A 24,238-nucleotide genomic window follows, 5' to 3' on the forward strand; every position below is an offset into this window, starting at 1 on the left:
ATCATTTAAGAACCAGGTGTTGTTTGGAAAGTGGTAAGTTCTCATGCTTGAAGAGGAAGTTCCAGAGAGATCTCTGGTTAAAGAGAAAAGGATGTGAATACTTGTTGAGAGCCCACTGTGTGTCACACACTGTGCCAGGTGCTTTCACTTACTCATTTGATAAGTAATTTTGTTTGCTTGTAATGTCACAGTGACATTTCTTCCAGGCTGTACTTGCAAAATACAGTATTCCACAACATCGGCAGTTACTTTCATTTCCTACTAAGTTAGCGTACTGCACTGGTGTCATCTTTTCTCATTCCCCCATGATACATTATTTGCTAAAAGAGTACAATTTGGTTCATCATGAAGGCTGTTGGTACTGTGCTCCAGGGTGCTTAAATTTTAGACCTCTGTAACTGCTCACTTGGGAAAATGCTATAGATTATTAGAAAGCAAACAAATAGTAAAGATCTTATTAATATTTTTACCTCTTGGAATTTTGCATATCCATTCACGTTTGGAACCACAGTATGAGGGTAGCAACGTTTTATTCGCCTTATAAACAGCACAGTTTCTTGCATCTTCTCCAAAATAATTATTGTCTAGAAATGAAGAGACAACCTGCAGCAGATGAAGTTCATTATTCCTTAATAATGATCCCCGCAAAAAGTTTCAAAAGATCAAAAAGGCATCCCTGTAAATAAATCACAATAGACTTCTGGAGGAAGTATGGTTATGATGCCACTTAAAGGTTGTTCCACATTTGTGATAAGCAAGCTAATCAAAGCTTTATCACTTTTTTCTTGAAGATGCCTTTTTTTTTTTCTTTCTTTAAGAGGCATTCTACTCTTTTCTCCAGAAGGAACAAGTCAGATGAACTTGCACTGTTTTCTCACTGGCAAGATTAGGCTAGCCCTGGGATCCTGGGTAAACTGTTTAGAGGCTCAAGGATCTTTCAGAATCGAGTCTCACCTTTGATGTAGATTCTTTTGCATAAATACTAGGCTTTTAGTCTCTAATCACTAACTTCTAAGTCAACCCTAGCTTTAATCAGGAAACTATCCAATGTTTTCCAGGAATGATCACATAACAGGGTATTGACTAGAGAGTCAACCTTCTCAATGATTTGATGACTACTTGACAGAAGAGTGGATGGACCATGAGTAAAACTGAGGTAAAAAATTTGAAAAAAAGAGGGTTTTGAAACCATTTATGCTCCTCCTCAAACATCTACACAGTCATGCAACAATTCATCTAACTTAAATATATATAAGCTCAGATTCAGAGAATGGCATGAGTTTGATATTTATTTTGTCCAGAGGGAAGTGGCAAGGGACTCAGTCCACTGCTTCGTCGCTTAATCTCATTGATTCTGAACCAAATTGTCTATTCCTCTCCTATTACTGATGAGTTTCTGTTTGTTTGTTTTACTAAAACGCATTCTCAACCTCTATGTACCACATTTTATTCTCCAAGTGCCGTGTTAATGTTAACCACCCAACTGTGCCATGTGGTAGCTGCCATTTATGGGGTAGGTCGACCCTGCTATGCCCCTTCCACTCTCTGGGCCTTGGTTTCTTCATCAGCAAAACAGTTGGGTGGGGCTGGGTGATCTCTAAGATCTCTTCCTGTTCTCTGGTCCTGATGCCCTTTTCAAAGAAGCAGTACTGGGGTAGAATCGTTATTTTTTTTAAACTAGCACACTCTTACTATTTTTGTTCCCACTATAAGCACGTAGCTTTTCCGCAAACCCCTTCCTTGCTACAGATTTGAACACCATCTATGTAGCAGGCCTAGAGATAGATCCCTTTTCTCTATTGATCTTTACTGTTTCATCAAAGTTTGGCTGCTGCTGTTTTGCCAACGAGGAGACATTACGATATTGTGGCTTTGGAGGCAGACAACCTGTGTACAAATACTGTCTCTCTTATGTATTATTTTAGGCAAACTACTTAATCATTTTAATACCCACTATATTGAATCACTGCAAGGATGAGATGAGATCATGCAGGAGTGCACTCAGCTCAGTGCTCAGAACATAATTAGGGCTCAAGGAACAGGAGCTGCATTAAATGCTCACTGCAGGCTGTTGCTACCCCCCAGTTCACAGGTGAAACTGAATAACCTGATTCTGCATGTGCCTTCAGATGGATCTCATTTTAATCTGGGATAGTGCTACTGTTTTTTCCCTATTATGAGGAAAATCTGAGAAATCCTCATTGTACCTGAAAAAAAAAAAACCAAAACGTAATTGTGAGTTCCCTCTTCCCCTCACAGAGGTTTTTTTACACGTGAGGCTGAATGAAAAGCATGTCTTTTTCTTCCTTCCAAATAACTTGCTTTGTCTGAGAAGGGGGAGCTGTGTCTAAGGCTGGCGTTTCTGTTCTTTCAGAGTGAGAGAAACTGAAAATGTTTCTTTTCACTGCGACACAGACAACGGTCCCACACTTACACAATCAGGTGCTATGCAGCAGGGGCGGGGGGTGCAAAGGAAGCCTGGTATTATTTTAGAGAATAGTTGCTTCTCTGCTGGAGAGTCTTCACATGGGAGATGGTTTTGGGGGCTTTTTCAGAGAATTTGATTCCTTTTTGGGATGAGATCTTATAGCTGGCTTTAGAACTATCTGGCTAGCAAAGGTTTCTCAAGACCTTGCTGAAATAACTCTTTTGGTACCAAGGTCTGGTGCAGTTTTTGATTTAGGTTTGGGTCACGGGGAAGATGGTCATTCTCTCCAGGTTCTCTTGGTTGGTTTACCAAGTGGTTCCAGGGCCGCCTGCTTTGAATTCATTTTCTTTTCTCCAGCTTGGAAAGACTTACAGGAGTTCCATCAGACCACTCCCAAGAGCCAGCATTCAGTGGGTTTCTTTTGTTAAATCCAATCCAGAACTGCCTTTCTTCTGTCCTATGAAGAGAGGAAACAAAAACTTGGCTCTTCCCGTTGACTTAACAACATTATGTACAATGTTCAAGAAATATTTTAAAGTGTTTAGTTGTGTAGGGAACAGCTAACGCTACTGGCAGAACTGGTCAAGTCAGCAAGCATTTATGGAACATTTCCTGTAAGCAAAACCTGAACTATAAAATGAACTGAGAGAAGATTAATCTCACTTCCCATTTCTCTTGGTTTGTATGGTGTGCTCATTGTTGATGCGCAGTTGGGGGAACCGTCAGCTCGTACTGAGAACATGGCTTTCACATGTTCATTAGGAAGGGCAATGTCTTTCAATTAAGACAAGAACACATGAAAGCAAGTTGGTAAGAAATTTTGGAACATCTTTTCCCTAGAGGACTATTTATTTGCTAATTGACTATACTATTTATACTACTTTACTCTTTTAATTTGTTGTTCTTTTGTCAAATGTTCATGTATTCTCTGAAGGTTAATCACCACCACCCCATTTAATAAAAGGTACACAGCAGATTTGTTTTTTTGGTTTCTTTTTAATGTCCCAATGTAAATAATTCCACAGCAAACCAGTCTGAGGCACGGTAGATTAACTTCAGCCATCACCACTGGTTAGACTTGGTGAGAAGCCCCACAGAGAACCATCTTCCCTCCTATTAGGCTGAGGACGAATGCATCAAACCAGAGAGCACTCAATAAATCAAGCAATAAAGCCTAATTGTACAACGAATCATCTGACTAAGATAATTTTCTGAGAATAATTTTGAAGAATTAAAGATTTAAAAGATTCAGAAGTCATGACAGATGCTTTATTTTCCTTAGTGCACAGAAGCAAGCCTATTCTGAAGCATCCCCTTCTCAGATATTTGAGCTCCTTTGCCTGAACGATACAAATGAAAGTAAAATGTGACTTAGAAAAGGTCAGAATCACTGAGGCGCATTGGTCACTGCCATGATAATAACTTACATTTAAGGTTGTGGGAAGGTGAGAATGCTACCTTAAGGTTAAACCAGGCATATTAATCTTAATGGCCTGGCTGAAAACTCACGTCACTCTCCCTGCGTTGAGAGCGTTTTATTCCTTTCCTCACTGAATTCAGAATTTTACATTTTTCCTGCTATATATTGGCTCCTAAACGATGAACTGCTATTTATTTTCTCTTCATCATTTTCCTAAAGTTATGTAACTTTAACTAATATAATATAATATGAATATAATAAAATAGAAAAGCAGTGCCATAAGAAGGAGAAGAAGCATGTATGCTAACTATGAGAATTGGTTTATTTGGTATAATTAAGCATGAGATTTGGCTGAACTCCCTGGCAGTCTGGACAAAAAGTAAAACATACGTTATATAGCTTTTGTGATTAAGTGCCGAAGATCAATAATTTGATAGATACTTGACACTAAATTCTATGAGACATTCCAAGTGTGAGAATTTATATAAATACAAGTGTTATAATGAAATTTGATGTTACAGCAAACTTGGAAGCAGTTTGCATGTGTTGTTTCATATAGCAAACCTCACAATATGCAAGTATGAAAGGATGTTTTGCAAGGGGCTGAAGTCATGAAGCCAAGTTACAACTTAGAACAGTGGAGATGGTCACATCTCCCTTGGATCTGAGGCCCCACACCAGACTAGCAAACCAATCAACAAGAAAGCTTCTTGAACTTTTCTTCAGCCTCAGAGAATCTGACTCAGCAGCTCTGGCGTGAGACCAGAGGGCACTGTGTGAAAAAGTCTCCCAAGTGAGCGTGAGAATCAGCCAGATCGGGAACCATGGTCTCAGGCCAGCATTTCCTGCAGGGACCAGCAGTTCCATGGGATGTTGGTAAATGGTCTCAAAAAAAAAAAAAAAAAAAAAAAGCGTTTTACACTCAAAGAAATTGCTTCCTTCTAGAAGCCTTTACAATGCTAAGGTATATGGCAAATTTCCAAGATTGTGCCTTGTTTTGCAAACATATTTGACCACAAAATCCCCCTATTTCCCCTGGAGTACTTCATGAGACACACACTGGGAGATATTCCCACCTTTGAGGTCATTTTTGTAGATGCTGGAGATGAATAATTTGATAGATGTTACATATTAACCTTCTTAGGGGAGGATCCTAAAGGAAACTTGTGGGGAAGGCCAGGATTTTCCTCAAAAAGTAGTTCTGGATTTTCTCTGAGATTCAGGTAAGTGTTTCATTGAGACTTCAGATTTCCAGAGCTTGGAACAGAGTACCTGGTATTATATTTGTGTTAAATATATGGAGGCATGCCCCCACCCCCAGACCACGGCATCCTCAGGGGCAGGATTTTGTCTGTCATGTCTATTGCATTCTCCAGCCACCCATGCATATAATAGGGTCCCTTCCATAGAAGATATTCCCCAAATACATGCTAACTGACAAGAACATTCTAGAGAAAGAAGCCAAGGGATGAGAAGACTTGCTAAAAGAGAACATGATGGCTATTTTCAAATATTTGAAAATAGAGTAGACTTGATCTGTATTGCTCTGGCTTACTAGAAAGTTGATCTTTGAAACTAGCCTCCAACAATGGAATGGGTTTTATGCCAAGTAAAGAGCACTTTGAAACTGAAAGGAATTATGTAGACCAGTGGTCCCCAGCATTTTCGCACCAGGGATTGGTTTCGTGGAAGACAATTTTTCCACTGCCGGGGGTGGGGGGGTTGGCGGGACGGTTCAGGCGGTAATGCCAGCAATGGGAAGCAGCAGATGAAGCTTAGCTCGCTCTTCCGCTGCTCACTTCCTGCTGTGCGGCCCAGTTCCTAATACACCGCGGACCGGTATTGGTCTGCGGCCCGGAGGTTGGGGACCCCTGATGTAGACAGTAGATGACCACGGGAATGTAGTAGAAGAAATTCCCGCATTGGGTCAGAGGTAGCACAAGACCTCCTATGTTTCTTCAAATTTAAATTTGATTGATTTTCCAACTTCGTTAAATTCAAGATTATGTAAACTTGCAAAACAGATGCAGACAAGTGAATGCCTGTTTCCTCAGAGGTAAAATTAGAAGGTTGGATTGGAATTTTTAAAAAAAATTAGTGGGACTTTCTTTTTTTCAAACCAAATCTCACATGGACTCCTGTTGTATACAAAACAACTAGAAGTGGAGTTGGCTGGACCTGCTGAGTCAGTGAGCAAGGAACCAGGAGCTCTGCCCACTTGGTCTCTCCTGCTCTGGGGGCTCAGGACCCTCCGGACCCTCAGACAGCACTTTGAAAACCACTGGGCTAGATAATTTCTGAACTTGGCAGGAAAGCTCTAAAATTCTGATTTGAGGTACACAGAAAAGATTTCAAATATCAAAACAATCGTCACTTTGTTCTTTGTTTTATGGAATGAGTAGTTGGTGCAATATAAATATAAAACTGTAAGTATGTATTTTTCTTTCACAACTAGTGTTTAGTTGGTTTTAGACTTAAATACTTGAGATTTTGAATATCCCAAATACCCCCAATATTTGGGATACTCATGCCTAAGAAGCCATTACCTGGAGACGAAATATGTGACTGAAATTTTTTAAATTAACAAGTATTTACCGATTAAATTTTGAATGTAAAAGCTCATTCACAAAATTCTCTTCCTCGATATGGGCAAAGCTTGCAAGATGAGCTCCAAATTCTTCACAAAATTCTTCAGCTTCTCTCCATGTTCTTTTCGTCAGAACTTTTTCACTATGAAATACCTGTGTAGTAAAAGGAAAAAAAAGTTGACACGGTCATGAATAAGGTGAGGCTGTTTAATTCTGGACAAGAAGATGACAATAATATAATTGTTGTCATTATTCTACTTTAAAAGCTTGACCGAGTAGGGAGAAATAACATTTATTGAACTAAAGTGTGTCTAGTTGTTGTAATACCATTATCTCATTTTATTCTCATGACAAAGTCATGCAGAGGATATGATAGGCTCAGTTTAACAGATGAGGACCCTTTTCCTCCTTGAAATCTCTTTTTTTTTTCCCCTCCTAAATTTCCTGTGACTGACATATGCTTGTCCCTTAATAAAATGTTTGTCAAGAGATGAGGACAGTCAGGATAAAAGAGGTTACAAATTTCAGGTCACACAGCCACAAACTAGCAGAGCTAGAATTAGACCTCGTATTCCATAGCTGAATGAATCTGGCTCACCCAGGCGAAGAAATGAGAAATGAGACCTGGGACCTAGGGCAGGTATATTTCTAGGGTCTTTGGGTTTTAGCTGTGACTAAATTCTCTCCTGTTTCTCAGCTGTCCTCACGGTAGCAGGAAGAAGTCAGTCAAATGGCGGGCATACTTTTGACTTTATTTAAGGTCAAGGGTGAGGAACTGAAGACCTGGAGCTTCAGATTCTGGGCCTCCGCACCCTTCTCATTTTTAACTGCCTGACACTATGCTTGAGTCTCTAATGCCAGGCAGGCACCCTGCGGCCAGGCTTCACCAGGCTCTGATTTGCTGAAACCAGGATGAATAACCTTCCCAGTCCCATGGACCACAGCACAGCATTTCCATCTTTTAAATTATATGTCAAAACCCACCTCCTCTGGGAACCTTTTCTCGAATCACTTTAAATTCATAAGTCCTACTGCTATGCCCATCAAACACACCATATATTTGTTGACATATCAGGGTGATGTGTAGTAGAAAAAGCACTGGACTGGGAGTTCCAAAACCGCAATTTATTCCAACTCTGTCAATAAATAATTGTGATCTTGGGCAAATCACTTCATCTCACTTCATGCCGCAGTTTACTCATTTCTAAGGTTTAACTTATTGCTCTGTGTGGTCACTTCTGGGCCTATTATTCCATGAATTTAATGTAGGATTATACATGTGTACATTTAAATTTAGTGTATTACAGGTGTTTCAGGCCATCTATGAGACTGCAATATTTCTAGAGATAAAGGCTGTCTCCATTCTGCTCTTCATGTGCCCAGGTGCCGGAGAAGAACTTTCTCCCAGGATTTTGGAAATCTCTATTTGTACAATGAACCAAAGACAAAACCACCAAACAAATACATCATATTTCAAAAATGTATTTCTGAGAAGATTGTAGATACTGATTTAAACCTAGGATCTAAAGATGATTTGCAAAAAGACATTTCTAACACGCACACACATATGTGTATATATCTATATCTCTCTCTACATCTATATATCTCTATCTATATCTACCTCTCTGTAAATCTGTATCTATATCTCTCTCTATATCTCTGTCTCTCTATATAAACTTTTGATCATCAAAAGCTGCGAAAGCTATTCTTGGCAGGAGAATGGTATTATTCCAGAAGAAGGACATTATTCATTTGCTTACAAACAATATGGAATTGTACCATTTCAATATCCAGCGCGTGTCTGCCTTGTTCATTTGTATATGCAGTAAGAACAATATTGATCAGGGCCTTGATATCGGTCCTCATGAGGAGGCCTCAATGTCACCAGGGATCTGTCAATATTTTGACTTAAAAATTATTTTGGAATATAACTGAAAGGATGGAGACAGCCAACAAATATTAACTGAGTACCTGCTGTGTGCCAGGCACTATCCTGGAATAAAGGAGTTTGGGATACATGGACAAAGCTGGAATAATGTTGGTCCCACTGAGAATGCCCATGTAACCTTAGTATTACCTTGAAGCAACTGGCCAGGCCAGGCTCTGACTCCCAATCCAAATAGCAGGGGGAAAAGGGCCATCTCTCTTCTTGCTCAGGTTTCTCCTGATGTTCCACTGGTTGCTTGCACAAGGACATTGCCTTAAAGTGTCTACAGTCCTTCACTTCCCAGCGACCAGGGGGACTCCTTCCTCGAATGACAACACAGCCACCACTGTAGCCTAAAAGCAGAAAACAACACTTTAATACCAGATGACTAGAACATTTTGTGCTTGGAAGACAGCTCATTAGAGTGTTGAATAGTTGACATCTCATAATGAAGCATCCAGACAAGAACAATAAAGATGAAAAAGGATGCTTTATTGGCATGATCATCTCATTTCTCTTCATCTCTGGAGAAGAGAATAGTAGATGGCAAAGTGAGAGAAGAGAGACTATGAAGCCTAAAATTTGGGCATTTTGAGCTCAGATGGCAAATGATGGGAAATTAGGTGCTGTTCCAACTTGGGACTGAAATATCCCCCATATCTCATCAAATGCCAATATACTTTGAATTATTGAGCTTTTTAACTGTGCAGAGGAAAATTTAATTCACCATTTATTGAATACCTACCCTGTACACTGTGCTTTGAAACCCTACTGTGAAAAATTAACAATGAAAAATGTATAGTGCTGATTCTTTGAGAAATAGATTCAACAGGAAAAAATACATAAATGATGGAGTAAAGCAGACTGCAAGGTACACAACAGAAAACCAAACTGTACACCATGGAAGAGTGGAGAGAATGAGGTATATTCTAAATGGGGTGAAATTCTGGGGGCAGGGATAGGGGCAGACATCAGGGAAAAGGGAAAGACCATTTAGTTATGGACAAATTCCATTTTATTCTTTTGCATATGTTTGAACATTTTGGAAAATGAAACATATTTTTCCATAGAAGCAATTTCTATGTTAAGATTCTCAAGTTTGTCATCAAATGTATACAACTCATAAGACAGCTAAAAAATGCACTTCAAATTTCAGTGACTAGTAGAAAACAATCCCATTCCAAAAATAGAATAAAAATTGAGTAAAAATGAGCTTCTTTTTTCATCAATCCAGAGTGATCATTCAGTTAACTAAATCAACATTCAACAACAACAACAATAAAATTATGCATCTGTATCTACGTACCAGGCTAGGCTTTATATTATTAGCTGCTTGAGACAGAAGGACAAAAAACATTTAGTTTAGTGTGAGACACAAAAAAATAAATGATTAATGGCAGCAAACATGATGGATTAAGTGCTATAGTAACAGTGTGTTAAAATTTCTGTGGGGAGACTTCAGAAGGAGTGATGGAGTCTCCTCAGGATGTCAGTAAAGGATTTGCAGGAAATCACATTTGAGCTGAATTTTGAAGGATGAAAAGGGGAAAGAAGTTTTCAAGGGGTGCTTTTAAAAAAGCAAGTGATTATAGATGAAGCATCTAAAGACTTGTGACGATTCTGGATCTAAAGGCACTTTAAAAAATGTAGTCACTTGGTACTAGATATTTGTCTTGCTTAATTTCCCTTCAGAAGTAATGGCTTCAATTTCTGTAGATACAGGGTAATTGACATTATCCTTGCCAGCCATGTTTTGGTTGTTTTATGCTGATAGAAAGACTAAAGAGAGAGATAATGAGGAGTGGAATGAGAAGGAAGAAGACAGAGGAAGATGTACAAAGATTTACATTCCTCCTAAAGGAATGGAAAAGAGTTTCTGAAGAAGGAGAAAGAATAATGAAGCTACAACACGAGTGTTTGTGTCTTCAACAATCCTGGATGCACACCCCGTGTTAGACACCTGCAGGAAGCTCAACGTGTGTGCACGCTGATGGTCAAAGAGACCCACGAAGATGAAAATGACCAGCGGTAAACAAGAAAACACGATTGTGTGACATGCAGAAGAAACGGGAAGTCAATAGAGAGAGTTGGTCCACGCAAAGGCCATCATTTGGCTCCACTGGCCAGAAGAGCTAGTTAGTGTTCAAGGTGGAGTCTGGGGGGCCAAGCAGGGGAGATAGTATAGCATGCCACTGCCCCTGCTGTGAATGGAGCATTGCAGGTCTGCTGAGTGTAATTGTGGAACGCAGCTCACAATCTAGCTGAGTCATGAACAACAGAGGAGATGCTGCCCGCTCTGTGTAATGAAATTCGAATGAAACTGAACTGTGGAAATCCATGTGGAAGCCGAAAACCTAATATGTATATGGATGGAATTGCTCTAGTTGAAAGAGCAGGAGAAAACACACACTCCCACCTGACTCTTCCATCTTTCCTTCCCAGCAGCCTTTGACTTGGGGCCTGAAGCCTGGGGTTCTAGTCCCAGCACAAATATTTAGTAACTTGAAACTCAAGGTTCATAAATCACAAAAAGCCTTGTCTAAAACATAGGGGCAATAATTCCTTTTCTTCTTATGGATTTTCATGAAGATCTGATAAAATAATATATTAAAAAGCTCCCTGAAAGATATGAAGGGCTAAAACCATCACTAAGATGTTGCTTCTATTCTTGTTTTGACTGTTTTCATTACAAAAGCTGGGATTTTGTGGCACAAGTTCTGCCTGCATGTTCAAAGGATTTTTAAAAAGCTCAAATCAGCAAGTTTAAAATGCAATATACTTTTTTGTTGGTCTTGCATTTTGTCTTACTTTCCCACATCAGACAATGATTAAATAGCTTTGGTTTTAGACACTAGATATTCAACTCATCTTCATTAGTGAAGAAGGAGATGTTTGTGAACTGCTATGAAGATAAAAAGTGTGCAGTAGTGTTATTGGTATTCGAAAATGGTTAACTTAATGGAACATTTGACCTAAATTTTAGAGTCTCAGCCTCAAAGAAGCAGTAAAGTGGTATAATAAAGGGAGACTGGGCTAAGGGAGATATAAACCAAATTTATAATCTTATGTTGTGGGGATGCTTGTAAAGCCAAATAATAAGGGTAGGGTGTGGAAAAGAGCAGAGGTGTTTCTTCTCCCAGAGAAATTGTTCTCCAATTTGATTAACTCATTTCTCACTGGAAAAGAACAACTGTCGTCATATCCCTTAGCGGTGAATCTCACATTTGAACTGATTCTCCTCACCTGCCTTAGCCTCCCTCTATCCCCACCCCTTTACTCTCTCCATCAAACACGAATGCGAACACTTTCGGTCAATTAAGAAATTCCAATTCACTAGTCTAGTCTCTTCAATTTGGCAAAGCTATCTAGCCTTATAGTAAATTGAACCAACCTGGGAAAGCCTCCATCTTTCACTTCTCTGGCCATATACCTGAAAACAAACAAACAATATCTATTTGTGGCCTCAGGGCAGGAGGGAATCATAACCGGGCCTTTAGACAATTATTTTACTTGAGCCCGTCTACTCATTTCCCTTTCCCTGCAACAACTTTCACATCCTTAATCTCAGGCCCTCTGCCCCAGCCACCTTCCATCTCTCTCCTCTGCTTCTCCGTGGAGAAAAGTGAAGCTTTGGGTCAGGGAAGGTGAGCTTTCATGGAGCTCTGCTTATCTGCCTGATACCATGTTAGGCATTTTATATGGTCTTTTTCCTATTTAACTTCAAAACCTCTTTGAGGTGGATATTAGCATCTACAGTTCACTAATGGATAAACCAAGGCACAGAGGTGTAGTAACTTGCCTTAGGGCCATGTAGTTCTTGAGGGTTTGATCTGGAATTTGAAACCATATTTAACTGAGTCTACCATGAGACAATGTCAAGGTACAGAGGAGGTGGACATTCAATAAATAGCTGTTGAATGAATGCTTGAATCTTCCCCTCTAATTATGCTTCTCTCCTTTGTGAGACCGTAGCATTTCCTTGAAGATCTACTATCACATTTTTAGTGTGTATGACAGTTACCTATATATTTATAAAAAGATATGGAAATACCAAAAGGGTGCTCAGAAATGAGGCTGTTTGTCCTCATTTGTGTGTTGGTGCATTTCAGTACTCTGATGAGACAAAATGGATAACTATCTGCTGGCTAGACAGGGTTCTCCTTGCCATGTGTAGGGCAGTTTCAAGAAAACATATCTGACTGGCTCTAAGCAATCCCATTTTCCTTGTCACTGACAAGATTTCCATTGACTTGAGACAATTAGGGTAAATACTCTGGAGTTATCCCATGAGTGAAACATACCTTTTTCACTGTGCTATCTAGATCTAGAAACACAAACCTTTTGTCACAGAGCCTGAGTTATGGATGGATGCAAAATTTTCTCTATGAAATAACTGTGAAACTCTAATATAACTTGGAAAAGTTTTTTTTTTTTTTTTTAAACTTTGGGTTTATTTATTTATTTATTTATTCATGGCTGTGTTGGGTCTTCGTTTCTGTGAGAGGGCTTTCTCTAATTGCGGCAAGTGGGGGCCACTCCTCATCGCGGTGCGCGGGCCCCCCATTATCGCGGCCTCTCTTGTTGCGGAGCACAGGCTCCAGACGCGCAGACTGAGTAATTGTGGCTCACGGGCCCAGCCGCCCCGCGGCATGTGGGATCCTCCCAGACCAGGGCTCGAACCCGCGTCCCCTGCACTGGCAGGCAGACTCTCAACCACCGCGCCACCACGGAAGCCCGGAAAAGTTTTTTTGAATGTCTTAAAGGATGGACTAACCTGTTTTCTTTCGCCATAGAGCAGCCTCCATTTATATTGAATCCTTAATCTAAGTACAAAGTACATTTAGGTTTCTAATGCATTAGCTTCTCCCTAAATGAGAAAGGCCCTACTTGTCTTCTTTCCCTTTAATCAGTGGCACTAGTTAGTATGGATCAAAACTGTTTTTCCTGTTTTACCTGAATAGTTACTTCTCTTAAAATACCAAGTACCATAGTCTCTTTGTTGTTGTTTTAGTAAGGATAGCAGGAAATTATCTCTGTATAGAAATATCCCAGCTATGAAGCTATGAAGAAATCCCTAATGAATCCATGGATCTAGGCATCGATCATTAATGGCTTCTAACATTGCAAATAGTAAGAGAACTGGACATTATATGCCTCCATATGGAGCATACAACTATCTATGAAATGGTCTTTCCAAAAAAATAAGAGTATCTGATTTAGATCAGGTCTCTGATTCTAACTTTTTAAAAATGTCATTTTAAAAATGTCAATTTTATGAAAAATAAAAAGAATAGAGTAACTTTTTTTTATATTAAAGACTTCCATTTATTAGCACTGTGACACTCAGTGCAAAGAATACTCAAATGTTTGCTTTTTATACCAAAGGTAGTATATTGTTATTCTTCCAACTCAACAAACAGTATATACTCTTTAGTGAACTGTTACTTCCTAGAATACCAGGCGGGCCTCTTCCAGAAGAGTAACACATTTTTAATGTGTTGTGGGAATACAATAAAAAAACCTAGACTGAAGGAAGCTCTGCAGGACAAACACATTTGCATCAACAAATAAAATTTTAAAAAAATGACAGTGGGCAAGGAAGAGGAAAACACAGAGATTAAAACAGACTTCAGGAGATATACCAACCAATTACAGTGCATGCACCTTTTCTTGATCTTGATTCAAATGAAGAACTCTAAAATACATTATATAATAGTTATGAATCATTTAGAAATTTGAGCATTAACTGAAGATTTATGATGCTATGGAATTATAGTTAATTACTTTTAGTTGTGATAATTGTATTATAGTCATGTTTCTAAAAAGGAGTCTTTATCTTTTAGAGATAATACTGAAATATTTATGTATGAAATGATATGATATCTGGGATTTTCTATGAAAAAATATGGGAAATGGGAGGAGTGGGTGGGAGTATAGATGAAACAAGATTGACCATGGGTTGATAATTGATGACACTGGGTGATGGGTATATATGGTGGTTCATTATGCTATTTGGTGAACATAATACAAGGTTGAAAAAATGGCAGAACTATGATTCCACCACAGATTGAATATTTTGATGATATGACATAAGGACAGAGTCTTCACTGAGTTTATAAAAAGCTTCAGGCTTCCTGTTCAGTGGTCAATTTATGTAGTCAGTCTGGGCTGGATTAAGGTTCTGACATGGGGACCAAGCTAATGGATTCTTTTGTGACAGGCAGGAAAAAAAATGTCATTTAGGATGGTGTTTCTGCAAACTGCAATTTTAAAGGAAAAAGGAAACACAGGGGTTTTTATATTGCTATTTTCTTCAAAAAAAGATTTACATTTTCAGAGACAATTTACTCAGTGTCAATCAGCCTGAGCAGCCAAACTGAGCATCACGATATTATTTTTGCTTCAGGGAAAAGAGAAAAAGAGTAGTGCCACTCAAATAAATTACAGCAGAAACTTATGAATGACAAGGAGTTCTGCTTCAATTCCAAATTTTAGACATCCAAATATGCCCCAAGGAAGATAACATTAAAAACTAAGAATTTTGTCTAGTCAAAATGTATTAATTTATTTTGACAGGTATAGACACTCCTAACAAAATTACAAAGTATATTAGAAATGATACCTGGGGATTTTTTTCCAGTAATAGTGTGACATGGAACTTTACTATTCTCTGCATTTTAATAACATTCATAAATTTGTAGAATGAGAAGGTTGTTTATTGAGTGAATTGTGATGTTTCTTGTTTAGAGCTATGCAGTCACCAGTTTATATACAAATTTCCTAAACCAATGGTTATACACAAAGAATCTAATTTGTCTTACTTCACCTTGCATGCATCCTTTAAAAGTATAGTTTTTTAAAAAAATAAATAAATAACCAATATATTTTAGAGCATTTTAGGTTCACAGAAAAATTTAGCAGAAGGTACAGACTTCCCTTATACCCTGTGCCCCACGTGCCTTACTACTGACATCCCATACCAGAATGGTACATTTGTTAAAACCTATATTGACACATCATTATCACCCCAAGCCCATGGTTTACATTAGGGGCCGCTCTTGATGTTGTACATTCTATGGGTTTGGACAAATGTATAATGACATATATCCACCATTGTGGTATCATATAGAATGGTTTCACCGCCCCCCAAATTCTCTGTGCTCTGCCTATAAACTCCTCCCTCCCCCAGCCCTTGGAAACCACTAATCTTTTTACTGTTTCCATAGTTTTGCCTTTTCCAGAATGTCATATGGTTGGAATTACACAGTATGCAGCCTTTTCAGATTGGCTTCTTTCACCTAGTAATACGCATTTAAGTTTCCTCCATGTCTTTTCATGACTTGACAGCTCATTTCTTTTTAGCACTGAATAATATTCCATTGTCTGCATGTAACATAGTTTTGTTTGTTTTTTTTTGTTTTTTTAAAAATTTATTTATTTATTTAGCTGTGTTGGGTCTTCGTTTCTGTGCGAGGGCTTTCTCTAGTTGCGGCGAGTGGGGGCCACTCCTCATCGCGGTGCGCGGGCCTCTCACTGTCGCGGCCTCTCTCGTTGCGGAGCACAGGCTCCAGACACGCAGGCTCAGTAGTTGTGGCTCACGGGCCCAGTTGCTCCGTGGCATGTGGGATCTTCCCATACCAGGGCTCGAACCCGCGTCCCCTGCATTAGCAGGCAGATTCTCAACCACTGCGCCACCAGGGAAGCCCCTGTAACAGAGTTTATTCACTCATCTACTAAAGGACATCTTGATTGCTTGTAAGTTTTGGCAACTATGAATAAAGCTTCTATAAAAAAAAAATCCATATGCATGTCTTTGTGTGGACATGTTTTCAATTCATTTGGGTAAACACCAGGGAGTGCAAGTGTTGGATTGTATGGTAAGAGTATGTTTACTTTTGTAAGCAACTGCCAACCTGTCTTTGAAAGTGGCTATACCATTTTGCATTCCTGCCAGCAATGTATGAGCACGCCTGTTGCTCCAAATCCTTGTCAGCATTTGGTGTTGTCAATGGTTTGGATTTTGGTCATTCTAATAAGTGTGTGGCAGTATCTCGTTGTTTTAATTTGCAATTTCCTAATGACATATGATGTTGGACATATTTTCATATGCTTACTTTTCATCTATATATCTTCTTTAAGATCTTCTGTCCATTTTTAGATTGGGTTTTTTGTTGAGTTTTAAGAGTTCCTTGTATATTTGGTATAACAGTCCTTTATCAGATATGATTTTTACAAATATTTTCTCCCATTCTGTGGCTTGTCTTCTCATTCTCTTGACATTATCTTTCTCAGAGCACAAGTTTTAATGAAGTTTTAGTTTTAATGAAATCTAGCTCATCAATTATTTATTTCATGGATTTTGCTTTTGGTGTTGTATCTAAAAAGTCATCACCATATCCAAGGTCATGTAGGTTTTCTATTATGTTATCTTCTGGGAATGTCAAAGCTTTGTGTTTTACATTTAGGTCTATGATCCATTTTGAGTTAATTTTGTTAAGGGTGTAAACTCTGTGTCTATTTTTTTTTGTTTTTTGTTTTTTTTGGCATGTGGATGTCCAATTGCCCAAGCACCATTGGTCAAAAAGTTTTTTCTATTGTATTGTTTTTGCTTCTTTTTCAGTGATCAGCTGACTATTTTTGTGTCAGTCTATTTCTAGGCTCTTTATACTTTTTTATTGATTTATTTGTCTTTTTTTTTTTTTTTTTTTTTGCCAAAACCATATTGTCTTAATTACTGTAGATTTATAATAACTCTTGAAGTCAGGTAGTATCAATCCTCTGACTTTGTTCTTCTCCTTCAGTACTGAGTTGGTTATCCTGGGTCTTTTGCTTCTCATTATAAGCTTTAGAACCAATTTGTCAATATCCACAAAATAACTTGCTGGTGATTTGACTGGGATAGCATTGAGTCTATAGGTCAATTTGTGTAGAACTGACATCTTGACAATACTGAGTCTATCTATGAACATGGAATCTCTATTTATTTAGTTCTTCTTGATTTCTGCCATTAAAGGTTATAGTTTTCCTCTATAGATCTTATATATATTGTTAGATTTATATCTAAAAATTTCATTTTGAGGGGTGTTAATGTAATATGTTTTTAATTTAAAGTTCCCCTTTTCAATGCTGGTATACAGAAAAGCAATTGACTTTTGAGCATTGATCTTGTATCCTGCAATCTTGCTATAATTGCTTATTAGTTCCAGGAATTTTTTTTGATTCTTTCTAATTTTCTACATAAACAATCATGTCATCTGTGAACAAAGTTTTATCTCTTTTCTTCCAATCTGTACCTTTTAATTGCTTTTCTTGTCTTGTTGCATTAGCTAGGACTTCTAGTACAATGTTTAAAAGAGTGTTGAAAAGGGACATCCTTTCCTTGTTCCTGATCTTAGTGGGGAAGCTTCTAGTTTTTCACCATTAAGTATGATATCTGTGGGTTTTCTTTAGACGTTCTTTATCAAGTTGAGGAAGTTCCCCTCTATTCCTTGTTTGCTAACAGTTTTTAACATGAATGGGTGTTGAATTTTGTCAGATGCTTTTTTCTGCATCTATTGATACAATCATGTGATTTTGCTTTTTTAGCCTGTTGATGTCATGGATAACATTAATAAGTTTTCAAATGTTGAACCAGCCTTGCATACCTGGGGTAAATTCCACTTGATTGAGGTGTGTAACTCTCTTTATACATTGTTGGATTCAATTTGTTAATATTTTGTTAAAGATTTTTGTTCCTATGTTCATGAGAGATATTGGTCTGTAGTTTTCTTTTCTTGTAATGTCCTTGTCTGACTTTGGTATTAGGGTAATGTTGCCCTCATAGAATGAGTTACAAAGTATTCCCTCTGCTTCTAACTTCTGGAAGAGGTTGTAGAGAGCTGGTATAATTTCTTCCTTAGATGTTTGGTAGAATTCACCAGTTGAACCCATATGAGCCTGCTGCTTTCTGTTTTGGAAAGTTATGAATTACTGATTCAATTTCTTAATAGATATAGGCTTATTCAGAGAGTCTGTTTCTTCTTGTGTGAGTTTTGGCAGATTGTGTCTTTCAAAGAATTGGTCGATTTTACCTAGGTTGTCAAATTTATGGATATAGAGTTGCTCATAATATTCCTTTTTTATCCTTTTAATGTCCATTGGATCTGTAGTGATGTCCCTTTTTTTCATTTATGATATTAGTAACTTGTGTCTCCTCTCTTTTTTCTTAGTGAGCCTGGCTAGAGGCTTATCAATTTCATTGATATTTTCAAAGAGCCAGCTTTTAGTTTCATTGATTTTCTTTATTGATTTCCTGTCTTCAATTTCATTGATTTCTGCTCTAATTCTTATTATTTCTTTTCTTCTACTTACTTTGGATTTAATATGCTCTTATTTTTCTAGTTTCCTAAGGTGGAAGCTTAGATTACTGATTTTAAATATTTCTTCTTTTCTAGTATGTGCATTCAGTGCTATAAATTTTCCTCTAAGCCCTGCTTTCTCTTCATCTCACAAATGTATTTTCATTTTCATTTAATTTAAAATGTTAAAAAATTTTCTCTGGAGATTTCTTCTTTGACCCATGCGTTATTTAGAAGTGCATTGTTTAATCTCCAAGTATTTTGGAATTTTCTCAGCTATCTTTCTGTTCTTTATTTCTATTTAATTTCATGTGATCTGAGAGCAGACATTGTATGACTTCTTTTAAATTTGTTAAGTGTGTTTTATGGCCTAGAATGTAGTCTATCTCAGTGGATGTTCCACATGAGCTTGAGAAGAATGTGTAATCTGCTGTTGCTGTTGTTGGATGAAGTAGTCTATAGATGTCAATCATATCCAGTTGATTGATAGTGTTGTTGAGTTCAATTTTGTCCTTACTGATTTTCTGTCTGCTGGATCTGTCCATTTCTGACATAGGGGTGTTAAGAGTCTCTAACTATAACAGTAGATTCATCTATTTCTCCTTGCAGTTCTATCAGTTTTTCCCTCATATATTTTGATACTCTGTTGTTAGGTACATGCACATTAAGGATTGTTATGTCTTCTTTAGAGCTGACTTTTTATCTTTATGTAATGTCCATTTTTAATCCCTGGAAATTTTTCTTGTTCTGAAATCTGCTCTGTGTCAAATTAATATAGCTATTCCTGCTTTCTTTTGATTAATGTTAACATGGATATCTTTATCCCTTTACTTTTAATCTATAGGTGTCTATATTTAAAGTGGGGTTTTTGTAGACAACATATACTTGGGTCTTATTTTTTGAACCACTCTAAAAATATCTTTTAATTGGTGTTTAGTTCTCTAATTATTGTTATATATATGATATATGATAACAATTATTATAATATTACAATAATAGTTATCTTTCCTCAGGGAAGAGCTTGAGCCTCTAACCCATTTCCTCTAGATACAAATTTAAAGGTAGCCTATTGTCTATTATCTATTGGGTAGCCCTGATTGAGATCCCCAGGCAAGAAAGGGACCAAGGGCTTCCCTGGCAGTGCAGTGATTAAGAATCTGCCTGCCAATGCAGGGGACACGGGTTCGAGCCCTGGTCCGGGAATATGCCACATGCCACAGAGCAACTAAGCCTGTGAACCACAACTACTGAGCCTGCACTCCAGAGCCCACAAGCCACAATGAAGAGTAGCCCCCACTTGCTGCAACTAGAAAAAGCCCATGCACAGCAACGAATACCCAATGCAGCCAAAAATAAATAAATAAAATAAATAAATTTATTTTTTAAAAAAAAAGAAAGGGATCAAGGCATCCAAACAGGGTTCACGCTGAGGTAAAGGTGTGTTGGATCTAGGTTGGTGACCTAAGATTAACACAAGGGCCTAAAGCTTGGTCCACAGGGGCTGGTTTTAGTGTAGATTATGGCTGAAACCATTAGCTTCTCTGGCACAGTTTTATGCTTTGGGATCCAGAACTGAGCACAGGATGGTGAATTAATAGACCTGCAACTCTGAAATTCTGGCTAAGGTACCACAGAAGTCCATGGAGGAGATGGAGTAGCAAGAATGTTACCTAAGTGACATTCCACAGCAAAGTCACGTGGCAGTGACTGTGAACTGATTAGATATGCTCAAATGTGCCCATTCACTCTGCTTTGAAGTATGACAGACTATTCTGGACTGAGTAAGCCCCTGAGATTCTTGGACAATGAGGGCGGATGAGGAAAAGACTTTAGGAGGGAGAAACTGGACTTCTGCTAACAAAGGCATGTGTGGTCTTGAGCAATGAATTTATACCTTGAACTTGTCAAGTGACTCATATGAATTATACTTTAAAAAATGGCCAGCCATATATCACCCCTGAGAACTGGTGGTAATTGTTTTAGTTGATTTATGCATTAAGAAAACACTAAGGAAGAATCAGAGGAGGTGGACCATGAGGTGCATAGAATTTGGGGGCAAAGAAAACAGGAGGGAGAAGTGGTGTGACAGTGCCCTCTACTCACGGGGCTGACGTGCATTCCAGTGTGTGTACTTCACCGGCTCTGACTTCTGCCCTGCCATCTTCCAAGTGTATTCTCCTGTATCATTTTGATCTTGAAGAGCTATCCAAAAATAAGTGTCCTTCGTTTTTACCACACTACTGATCAAACTGGTAATAAAAGCCTGTTCAAACCTGAAAAAGGGAAAAAAGAAATGATTATAGTAAGTTTCTGGGCAATAAAGAAATGTCGTTAAAACATAATGAGGTGCACAGAATGGCACCCGTGTAAACATTTCTCGTGAATTCTTTAGAACATGGGACAGAAAAATACTCAAAGACCCTGAACGTTACTAATAAATGCCAAACGTCAGTGCAATTCCCAGAAATATATGAGTGAGGAAAATTTGATCCTCAAAGGTGGTGCTCAGTTCTTTCAAGGAATAGAGTCCGGTTCCAGTTTCGGAGTGTAGGTAGTAAAGTCCAGAAAGCTAGCGATACATTTCTTGGTGCAACATGTGCCCTATTGTGTAATTAGGCCACACAGCACACACATGGTGTAATGTGCATTTGGTGGGGAGGTGGCGGTGGGGGAGGTGGAGAAGAGGGAGGAGTAGGGACACTATGCTTTTCTGAATGAGCATCTGCTGACACAGGGTTCACATGCGCCCACCCACCACACTTGCCTGGTGAGAATGGAACAGAAATTGGAGTAGCAATTTTATGTCTCCCAGATCAGTTTGTTCACAGGCACATGGAGTCATTGGCTTATTCAAATGTGTTCAGATGTGCATATTCACTGAAGATAAATTTAAAACCCTAGGAACTAATCCAAAGAAGTACACCCACTATATTCCCCAACCGGCTGAATGAATTAGTGTTCATTAACTGCTGGCAATGCTCCCTCTTCAACATGAATGCATTGAAAGCAGAATCTAGAAAATTTCTATACATGCTTCCACATGAATACCTAACAGAAACATGTATTAAGCTTTAACCAGCATTGAAATTTTAAGCTAAGTTGGAAACTATCTTGAAAAATTTACTTTCATTACATGTAAAGTTTTGAAGAAACACCTTTCAAACAGTGGTAACTTTTGGCCAGACCCGCTGAGTCATTAAGAAAGGAAACGCCTGATGAAATTATCCGGGAAACCTAAGGAGAAAGCAAATCAGACTTTTTCATCTGATTTTGGATTTTTTTTCATTACCATGCATCTTTAACTTGCTAAAGGAAGCAAAAGAAATGGGGTCATTCAAGAATAGAGGAGTCTCAAAGGAAATAGGGGAGAGAAAGAGAAAAGAACACAAAGATGCAAACTTTTTAACTGCCTTATGAACATCACTAGCAACAGTTAGTTATATGAGGCATCCATGATACTCATCTTTGCAGAGCATATGCTTTAGTGAATATTTTCTGCAGATAGTCTATTGATAATCTAAATAGCACACATTTGAAATTAGAAAAGTTCTTTTTTAATCAGATTGTAGTGGCAGAACCTTACATAAACATGCTTCAAAAAGAAGGTATATAAAAGTAAATACTCTCTAGATGCTGTGTAAGTTTCCTTACACTTCCAGTGGTTCATGCTCTTATAACATAGGATCTGTTTTTCCTTCTCCCCTCTGAGGCAGAGTAGCATCATTATCATGCATCGCTGGTGCCTGAAACTACAATGCTAGGAGGCCAGCAAGGCACTGCACCATGGAGGCTACGGTCAGGACCACTAGTCACTGTGCTGGTTCTAAACCCAGGGGCCATCATTGGTTCTTCCATTACCTTGTACTATGGCATTTATTGGATAATGGAGAGATAACGTTGTCTGTGAGCTTGGCCTCTGGTATCATTATTCATGACAACACTTTGCTTTTGTCCCCTGTTGGTTTTAGATTTATTTAGTCCACTCTGATTTGCTATTTTATAACCATTTATCATTGCTCAAAACAATACAAACCTGCTTTTTGAATTGGCAAGTATATCTTTTAAGCAGTTACATATAATACTAATACATTAAATCCTATAACCTTCAGATAAAAATAGGACTCTAGTTTTTCCTGGTCCAGTTTAGAAGATGGCATTGTTAATAACAAAATTCAGCAACTATATATTTTTTCTAAACCATGTACTCTAAGAAATTAACTCTGGATAACAGCATGCAATCTCTTGAGTGTCTGTTTCCAACTGATAAAGAAACAAGAGATCTTTTTATATTCTTTATCACTCACTGTTTGGCTTCAAACACTTAAAGGGTTGTGAAAACTCTGGCTTACGGTAATAGCGCAGATGACCTTTTAAAGTCTTTTCTGGCCCTGTGTTTTAGAATTCTTCATTTGAGAATACTCCAGAGTTTCATATCTGGATTTTTTGTCTGGTTTCACTGATGTTGTTTAATTCAAATGTTATTATGATTTAAGAAACAAACAATAACCATATGTACATATTTTTATATATTTTTTGAGGAATTCAGTAAAGTAAAAATTGTTATTCTTCATAAAAACAAATGATAAAGTATTTTGCTTATAACCTACTTATAAAATCAAAGTCTGTAGGTGAATACTTCTTAAAAATCAGAAAAAAAATTTCCCATCAATCCTTTAAAAAGGCAAGAAATCAAATTTTTATTTTCAATGTAAACAAGAAAAAAACAAGTGTATATTGAACTTGTATCAGTTTGAGAAGGATCTGTTGCTCATGGTGCTAAACATTAAATTTTAATTAAAAAAATGCAATTTGAAGATAGCAATGCATATTTTTTGGCATACTTGACACATTTTTTCATTTCAAAGTAAATATTTTATATTTCAAAAATGCACACTTTGAAAAAGGTATTTTATGCTTAAATTTCTAATTGAACATTATATTTCTTCATCAGTTTAGCCAGTGACATATGTAGCTTAAAAAAAAAGATGTTTCTTGTCTGTGAATAATACAGTAGTTAGCAGAAATCAGTAATTAATGACTGTGTTTGTGGTACCTAAAACCAGAGATTGAAAAAATGTAATGCATTGGAAGTAGCTTCACTAGAGAGCCATTTCAAATTAAACAATATGTATATGTATGTATGTATGTATATATATATATATATATATACACATACATGATTTGGTTAGGAGGGACTCAGCTTTGAGCTGAGTAAGTGCAATTGTATTTCTCCCAATAAAACACTTGTTAGCACTTTTGATACCATTTTCAAATAACTAACTCTATTGCTGAACTAATATTAAAATGATAAATTTCTTTCTTTTAAATAAAGAATGGCAATAGAATATCAGTAGTTTTCAAATGGGGGACATGTCATGACCACTATTGCAAGAAGTTTCTGATGGTATTCCTCAAGAACTAGAAATGTTAAGTTTTTGGATATTGTTTCTTTCAAAAGACTAGAAGAAAAATATAGAATTACAAAATACATCTAATATGTACACAGGAAATAAACCTGGAAGAGCAATCCAAACTGTT

At 37.6% G+C, this 24,238-nt stretch overlaps 1 protein-coding gene across 1 annotated transcript in view; it reads right to left on the reverse strand.

Annotated features, from left to right (window-relative positions):
* The window catches only part of PLA2R1 (phospholipase A2 receptor 1), a 114,184-nt gene that overhangs the window by 38,542 nt on the left and 51,404 nt on the right, over positions 1-24,238 (reverse strand). The window contains exons 11-15 of the mRNA XM_059927961.1: positions 20,804-20,973; positions 8,514-8,716; positions 6,444-6,589; positions 2,801-2,885; positions 471-603 (exon numbers count right to left, since the gene is read on the reverse strand). Coding sequence (XP_059783944.1) covers positions 471-603; positions 2,801-2,885; positions 6,444-6,589; positions 8,514-8,716; positions 20,804-20,973 — 737 coding nt within the window. The remainder of the gene's footprint in view (positions 1-470; positions 604-2,800; positions 2,886-6,443; positions 6,590-8,513; positions 8,717-20,803; positions 20,974-24,238) is intronic.

Source organism: Balaenoptera ricei, chromosome 7 (assembly GCF_028023285.1).
Source record: "Balaenoptera ricei isolate mBalRic1 chromosome 7, mBalRic1.hap2, whole genome shotgun sequence".
Lineage (NCBI taxonomy): Eukaryota > Metazoa > Chordata > Mammalia > Artiodactyla > Balaenopteridae > Balaenoptera > Balaenoptera ricei.